General features: G+C 37.8%; 1 protein-coding gene across 1 annotated transcript; it reads left to right on the forward strand.

Annotated features, from left to right (window-relative positions):
* The first annotated feature begins 204 nt into the window (after positions 1–204).
* LOC133418298 (uncharacterized) lies at positions 205–8,151 on the forward strand. Its single transcript, XM_061710768.1, has 6 exons — positions 205–415; positions 1,339–1,608; positions 6,439–6,557; positions 7,626–7,748; positions 7,869–7,979; positions 8,089–8,151. Exons 1-6 carry the CDS (start codon positions 319–321, stop codon positions 8,149–8,151), a joined length of 783 nt encoding a protein of 260 aa, XP_061566752.1. The 5' UTR covers positions 205–318.
* The last annotated feature ends 218 nt before the right edge of the window (positions 8,152–8,369 follow it).

The following is an 8,369-nucleotide window of genomic DNA, read 5'->3' on the forward strand; positions in this document are numbered from 1 at the left end:
ACTCTCAAACTGCTCAAACTTTTCACATGACACTCACGAGGGCCCTAAAATATCCTCTGTCCTGCGTCTTTGTGCTGTCTGGGGGTTTTTGTGGCGGCTGTCGTTGCTTGTGAAGGCCGTTCTCGTCTGTGTCTCGGGCCCTTGAGCGTCCCTCCTGAGTCAGCTTCTAGAATCAGTTTGAGGAAGTGTTTTGTTTCGCAGCTTTACAGGAAAACCCGGTGTTGCACTTTATCAACGAAGACGATGTGAGAAGAGACAAATGGAGAAGCCTCGTCGTCGGCAACTTTGAGCAGCTGCCCCAAAGTCTCGGGTCACATCATGGGAGCGTTACGCTCGTGTCGCCTTTCCTTCATCCTGACTTGGATATCTGTGGTTTTCCTGCCTGCTATGTGTTTACGACACGCTATGATACCAAGTAAGCCACACCAACTCATATTGAACTGAGAGAACAGGATTTATTAATCCACAAAATTTAAACAAATATGTGATTTTATGGTGTCGTTTAAATTGTTACTGTTTTTCTTTTTAGGTTTTATGAGCGTTTTTCTGAATTTCATGTCCATAAATGGCACAATTATTGTTTGTAAAGTGGTCAAATATAATGTTCCTTAATACAGATAGTCAATCTGACACGTTTGAACCAACGCTTTTGTTATTTTTGCCTCAAACATTTTACTACTACCGTATTTTCTGGACTATAAGCCGCTACTTTTTTCATAGGTTTTGAACCGTGCAGCTTATACAAAGGTGCGGCTATTCTGTGGATTTTTCTTCCACCGCTCGGGGCACTTTAACCGGAATTAGGAATTAAGACAAAATAAATGCAAAGAAGAATACACTACTTCTTCTTTAGCAGATAGAAGTAGGTAGAAGCAGATTTCAAACAGATAAATAGATAAATATTTTCTCTTGGTTCTGTCCCGTTTTAATCAGCAAAGTTGCTGCCGTGTTAAAAGACACTGTTAGGAAAAGATCTATTTAGGTACAAACATGTACATCATTTACAGTTGAAAATCCTTCCGTCCATGTAGTAAATATCGAATCTAACAACATAAATATCTGCGGTTTGCATTTCTTTTTTTTTTTAAATAGAGCGGATGCGGCTTGTATGCAGGTGCAGCTTATAGTCCAGAAAATACAGTACTACTACTACTGTCATTTAGTGACACTTTTATCCAAAGCGACTTAGATCTGAGAGAACAACACAAGCAAGAACTCACATAGGACGGTCCAGCCTCGATAATTTCATTGTGATTCCAGCAGATTCATGCCTGTAGCTTGACCGGTGAACCAGCTCGTCGTTCAGGCCTCATATAAACCCACTGTGTCCCTCTGCAGCGCTGCGCCTGGAGAGCCAAGTGTTCGTGGCCTTCTCAGGCAAAGACCTCACCATCGGCAGCGAGCTGATCACACCAGTCAACCAGACTAAAGATCACCTGAGGTGCTTCTGCCCGTCCGGCCGGAAGATATACTTCACGGTCATCGACTCGATAACCGGGACACACGTGCCTTACAAACTGCAGCTGAAGCTGAAGAACCTGAACATCTCAGGAGAATATCACTGCACGTATAAAACCGCCAGGGCGTCCTGGTTTCTGCGAGTGAGAGGTGGGTGAGAGAGAGCTTGCTGTTTATCTCCTTTATTTTCTCATTGTGCTTGAAAGTGTATTTTGAAAATATATTTCCTGTCTTAAAGTGAAAAAAAGTGATTCAGTGAGCCGTTTCGGATTTGCAGGATATTGTGACATCACAGACCCATATACTGTAGTAGAGGTATCCAACCTCCTCGCCTTTAGCTCTGCCCATTTTCACGTCTCGCTGCCCTTGGGCCCAATCCCAATACACCCCCTACTTTCTTCCACTAGCCCTACTTTCTTCCACTAGCCCTCCCTCACTACCACTACCCCTAAAAAAGAAGCCACAGATTTTAGGGCACTTGAAATCTTCCCAGGGGCCTGTCCCAATACTCCCCCTACCCCTGCTTTCAGCACCACCCCTAAAATCAGGAAGCTGAGAGCCAAAAGCTGTTTTAATTTCAGCTGTAGCGCTGTTAATATGCCACTTTATTAAGTTTTAATATTTTTTCAGGCGTAAAAGTAACCGTTAAGATCCCCAACATGGGCTCAGTTTATCCAAATAACGCCTGTTAAGAAATTTGACCCGATGTTTTCGGAGATGATAAGAGCCGCCGGTCCGGAGCAGCAGCAGTTCACGGCCGGAGTACAGACGTGATCGCCGGGTCAACCTGCGCCGTCGTCCCGGGGGAGAAACCTGCAGCTCTGTGGAGAATTACCGCTGGCTGAAATAAATCATTTAGGAAGATAAATGTTGGTTTAATAGATGAAATCTAACAGTTGTAGCTACGCCTGTTAAGAAATTTGCTCCGAAAATTTCGGGGTGAGAACTGCCTGCCGGCTCGGGAGCTGATTAATGGTTCCGCGTTAAATCAACGCAGAGCCTACGGCATAGGGTACGGCGTACGTCGACGCGTAACCTACGCCGGAGGCTCTTCGTTGGTGTAACGCGGAACCATAAATCAGCCTTTATTCTGGCGAGGTTTGAAAAGACTTCGCAACAACGGGCAAACGAGTGATTATATACATTCACTGAGTGAATATTATGAAAGCAAAACATATATTTCTCGCTAAAAATGTAATCAAAACGCATTTTTATGCAGAAATTATCTCAAAATATTGATTTTATTCACTAAAAAATAAGAAATGTCCGTCATGTTTTTTTTTTAATTCAGTCCGCAAATGACGACGAAAAGCATTCTGGGAAATTTTTCTGTCCCTAGATCAAACTAGTGAGCATCCGAAAACACTCGACCCGTAGGGACAGATTCATAGCCACTACACTAGTTTTCTTCACTACCCCTAGGTGAAAAGAGGAATTGGGACACCACTACCCTCACGGGAACGCGCAAAATTTAGGGGTAGTGAAGAAAAGTAGGGGTAGTGGGAGTATTGGGACAGGGCCTTGTTGTAACTGTAAAGCAGTGTTTCCCAACCCTGGTCCTCGGGCAACACCATCCTGCGTGTTTTAGAGGCTACCCTGCTTCAGCACACCTAATTCAAATAACAGTAGTCACCAGCTTGTCATCAAGGTCTGTAAAACTCTGTTGATGCAGAGCTGCTTGTATCACGGTGTGCTGGAGCAGGGTAGGATCTAAAGCACAGGTGGGTAGAGTAGCCAAAAATTGTACTCAAGTAAAAGTACTGTTACTTCAGAATAATATGACTCAAGTAGAAGTAAAAAGTAGTCATCCAAATAATGACTTGAGTAAAAGTAAAAAACTACTCAAGTACTGAGTAACTGTTGAGTAACGTCTGATTTATTTACACAACCATTCAAACAGACAAAAGTACAAAATAATCATCTTCGGGCAAATTAAATCAATAAAATAATATAATAAATTAAAATTAATACAAAATAAAAAATAGCTTAAATTAAAATAATCTTAAAGTAAATTCAAGTACTTTAATAAATAATAAAATAAATAAAACAGAATAAAAAAATAAATTAAGCACAAGTAGCACAACATTTCAAGCCTTTGTACTTTTCTTTTTTAACCAGGCAGAACTAGAACAAGCCCATGAACTCGTAGAAACTCTGTGTGTGTTTGAGTCTGTGTATATGTGACAAAACGTGCAAAAACTAACATTTTTCCCAAAGAATCACTTACTTACTTATTAGTGATGTCATGAGATTGACGCGTACGCGGATAAAAGGGATAAAAGAAAAGTAACGATGTAGCCTAATGTAGCGGAGTAAGAGTAACAGTTTCTTCTTCACAAAACTACTCAAGTAAAAGTAAAAAGTATAGTGATTCAAAACTACTCCTAAAAGTACAAGATTTCCCAAAACTTACTCAAGTAAATGTAACGGAGTAAATGTAACTCGTTACTACGCACCTCAAAGCATGCAGGACGGTGTACCCCGAGGACCAGGGCTGGGAAACGCTGCTCTAAAGAGCACGGAGATGCACATCCTGCAGGAGAGGAGGTTGTGACTGGTCCCTACTGGGGTTTGGTGCTCTGAACTATCTCCCTGTACTGTTGGGAAGGTTTGCAGGATCCAAAAGCACGAGGTCCGGGAAGCAGGATTTGAAATAAACTAGTCTATTTTATTTAAAAAAATAAAACTATATGTACAGTACATATATATACAGGACTGTCTCAGAAAATTAGAATATTGTGATAAAGTCCTTTATTTTCTGTAATGCAAAAATGTCATACATTCTGGATTCATTACAAATCAACTGAAATATTGCAAACTTTTTATCATTTTAATATTGCTGATTATGGGTTACAGTTTAAAATTAAGGTTCCCAGAATATTCAAATTTTTTGAGATAGGATATTTGAGTTTTCTTAAGCTGTAAACCATGATCAGAAATATTAAAATAATAAAAGGCTTGCAATATTTCAGTTGATTTGTAATGAATCCAGAATGTATGACATTTTTGCATTACAGAAAATAAAGGACTTTATCACAATATTCTAATTGACATCTGAGACAGTCCTGTGTGTATATATACATATATATATATATATATATATATATATATATATATATATATATATATATATATATATATATATATATATATATATATACATATATATATATATATATACATATATATACATACTGCAGTATGTACTTGGACAGACAACGCTGTTTGTGGTATAAAAAAGGCCCGGTGCAGCGGTTGATAGATGGTTTACTTTTGTTTTAATATTTTTATTAGGGGGTAAAGCACAGTAGAACATGAATAAAAAACAGATATACAGTCTACCTCCTAGGATGTTTTTTTGTTTGTTTTTTTTTTAATTCAAGAACAGAACAAAAATCCACACAAAATAATGACAAATAATGACAAATAAATTAAAATTATTTTAAGTAATATTATTATTATTATAATATTATAATAATATAGATTAATAAAAAGGGGGAGAAAAAAAAGAAAAAAAAACCCAAAGCAAAAAAAAACAAAAACCCAAAAAACAAAGGAAAAGTAAATAATTAGATAAAAAGGAGGAAGAAAGAGAGGAATGAGAGAAGAGAGGGAGGGGGGATCCGTCAATCAGGAGGCAGGGACTGGAGAGAGTGGAAGAATGTAAGAAAGGGAAGCCACTTATTATAAAATTTGTTACAACTACCCTTCAGTGAATATCTAATCTTTTCCAGCTTTAGAAAAAACATGGTATTATTGAGCCACTGAGTACTAGAAGGAGAGTCGTCTTCCAGTGGAGAAGAAGGTGGCGTCTTGCCAGTAAGGAAGTAAAAGCAAAAGATGTTTTACTTTTATAAAAACGATGGTGCTGTGGTCCAGCAGGCAGCTGGATATGTGGCCGCTGTAATCGGCCTCGGCGGCATTACGGGATACAGTATACGAGAAAGACTGGTCAGTGGTACATTGGATATTTTCACACCATCAGAGTATTTTTTTTTCCATACCGCAGATTTTACATCCATGATACTGTGTACTACATTTTGGACAAATCAATACGTACTAGTAGTGTAATATGTGGTTTCAAAAATGATCAAACACTGAGGGCTTAACAAGGTACATGTGGTGACAATCAAGATACAGCAGCAAATAAAACTAAAGGAAACCACAACAGAAACCCCAAGAACCAAACGTGGTTTTCTTCTCACGTGCTTCTTTCTTCCATACATCAAGACTGACGGACGTCCTCCATGAATCTGGTCCGGGTTAAGTTGTTTTTTGGGTTTTTTTTTTCTTTTCAAAATAAATCGGTTGTGATTGTTTTTATGTAACGCCCCGTGAGGTGTCCTGAAGTTTTAATTGGAGCTAAGAAAATAAAAATTGGGGGGAAAGTGTGAGCGGTGGGCATCTGGAGACGACGCTGGGAAGCTGGTGTTCATGAAATGATGCAGATACATGTTCAAATCCTTTTCTTTTTTGTCTCAGTTTGTTTTTTTGTTTGAGAATTTAAAGGAGATAGGTGTCAGATCATTATTCCATAATGTTACTTATAACCTTTTAACTTTCCCTGTAAGTGTTGCCCTCCAACCACCTTTATGAGATGCATTGTTTGCATTTAAGTGTCTTGTACACTTTTAAAAGTGCTCTATAAATAAAATGTATTATTATTATTATAAATTCTTCTTCTTAATATTATTATTATTATTATTATTAATCCAAAACAGCATTTTCTTTGCAGCATCCCAGCATCTTTAAAGCTAATTTAGTTTTTTTCATTTCATCTTGTCCTTCTAGAAATATTATCACCCATTCCCGCTCCCAGATACATTCTTGAAACTCCTTATGTATCAACATTTTGGCATAAACAGCTGTTTTTAATTGATTAAATCTATTATTTCCCCTTGAAGACTCCATCAGTTCACCTCTGCTCCACCTACGTTGGATTCCAGCTCACACTGATGTTGCTTGACGCGTGTTTTCCAGATGAAGGCTACAGGAAGATGGTGAAGTTGGACACCGAGTTGATCCCGGTGAGCGTGCTCATCGGCGTGCTGCTGCTCTTCAGCGTGCTCGGCTCGGCGTATGTCTTCAGAGGACATTGGGTAAGACGTGCAGCCGTTAAGAAAGCTGATGTTGCAAGGTAAACGTGTCTCACTGTCACTGAAGCTGCAGGATTTAAAGGATGTGACAAAAACAGGTAGTGATGAGTTTGTAAAGTTCCAGAGGAAGTTCTGTCTTTCCATATTCAAGCTCTGGTTTGTTGTAAGAGATTGAATATTGAATTAGCAACTGATTAAGAATGGCGCGATTGTCTTATTTCTTGTGATGATGACCAGATATATATATATATATATATATATATATATATATATATATATATATATATATATATATATATATCTCCCCTGAAAAATCAAAATCATCCCCCCTTTCCATCCCTTATGTTATTTGATCAATGAATGTGGTTTTACTGCTATTTCAACATTAACATTAACTTATTTGACAATTTTCACCTGTTTCAAGTAAATTTTCACTTGAAATAAGTAGAAAAATCTGCCAGTGGGACAAGATTTATCTTCTCATTACAAGCAAAGCAATCTTGTTCCACTGGCAGATTTTTCTACTTATTTCAAGTGAAAATCTACTTGAAACAGGTGAAAATTGTTGTTTTTTCCAGTGATGAGTCTTGTTTTAAGTGTAATGAGATTTATTTTACTAAAATGAGACATTTTAACTAGAAATAAGACAAATATTCTTGTTAAGATTTTGAGTTTTTGCAGTGATCCATTTTACTTATCCTGTGAAGGACAGAGTCATATTGATAAGTTCAGAAAACTGTTTTTTATTTTTGTGTTTTGATGTATTTGATGTAAGTCCAGTGGATATTTAAAGCTTACAGAAGGCTGCATTTAACTGCTGCTATGTCATTCCTGCAGTATTTCTGCAGGTGTTTTGGTCACTGCTATTATTTGTAATATATTATATTATTTGTAATCAGCACAAATTATCTGTCCCCATATGATAAAATCCACCATCCCCCCTGATTTATTTTTACAACTTGAGTATATATATATGGGGTATTTTTTTTAAATTTCAGTTAACATTCAGCTATCACTCCCTCTAAAAAAACCTAAAGCCTTTTAACTCTTGTAATTAAAATGTTATTTTAGAAAGAGAAGATTACACAGAGTGGCAGAAAACAGCATAACAGAGAAGAAGAGAAAGACAAGGCCAAAGAGGTGGAGGAGGACAAGATGGACATGAGGGCAGCTCAGTCTACTTCTTTCTATGCGGTGAGCACCGTTTTAATCGTCAGCATGCAACTGGATTGTGTGTTTCTGTGCTCGGTCTTCCCTGAATTCCTGAGTTCATCTTGAGCATTTCTTGGACACTGACATAAGAAATTCTCTCAGAGTCTAGAACCTCGGCCCAGGTCCATTTATGACGTGCTGGACCCCTCTGCTGCCAAAGCAGAACCGGATCGAGAAAAAAACGGTTGCAAGACAAAGAAGCCCCTCAAACCGGTCGGTACCCATGTGGATGTCACGTTCCAGCTGATGTTTATGGTGAAAATTATCTAATGTAAGGATGAAATGTTCAGATTCTGACCCGTCTTCCTCTCTGCCTCCACAGGCGCCGCCCACTGCAGAACACCCGGATGACGGCACGTTGGAGTGTGTTTACGAGAACTTTTGAGTTTGGATGAAACTTGTTTTCACCTTCCAATCTTCTCCAAAGCTGGGAGAAACACCTATTATTATTATTATTATTATTATTATTATTATTATTATTATTATTATTATTATTATTATTATTATTATTATTATTATTATTATTATTAATATTATTATTATTTTAACATACAAAAGTATTCATAGTGAAATGTTCTTCAAGAGCACCACCCCATTACTGAA

Source organism: Cololabis saira, chromosome 1 (genome assembly GCF_033807715.1).
Source record: "Cololabis saira isolate AMF1-May2022 chromosome 1, fColSai1.1, whole genome shotgun sequence".
Classification (NCBI taxonomy): Eukaryota; Metazoa; Chordata; class Actinopteri; order Beloniformes; family Belonidae; genus Cololabis; species Cololabis saira.

Bases quoted from the DNA above. Each gene is read 5' to 3' on its own strand.
- LOC133418298 (XM_061710768.1), top strand. From the start codon at position 319: ATGGGAGCGTTACGCTCGTGTCGCCTTTCCTTCATCCTGACTTGGATA. The intron at 416-1,338 runs GTAAGCCACACC...GTCCCTCTGCAG, and splicing joins ACGACACGCTATGATACCAA to CGCTGCGCCTGGAGAGCCAA. The intron at 7,749-7,868 runs GTGAGCACCGTT...AAATTCTCTCAG, and splicing joins AGTCTACTTCTTTCTATGCG to AGTCTAGAACCTCGGCCCAG.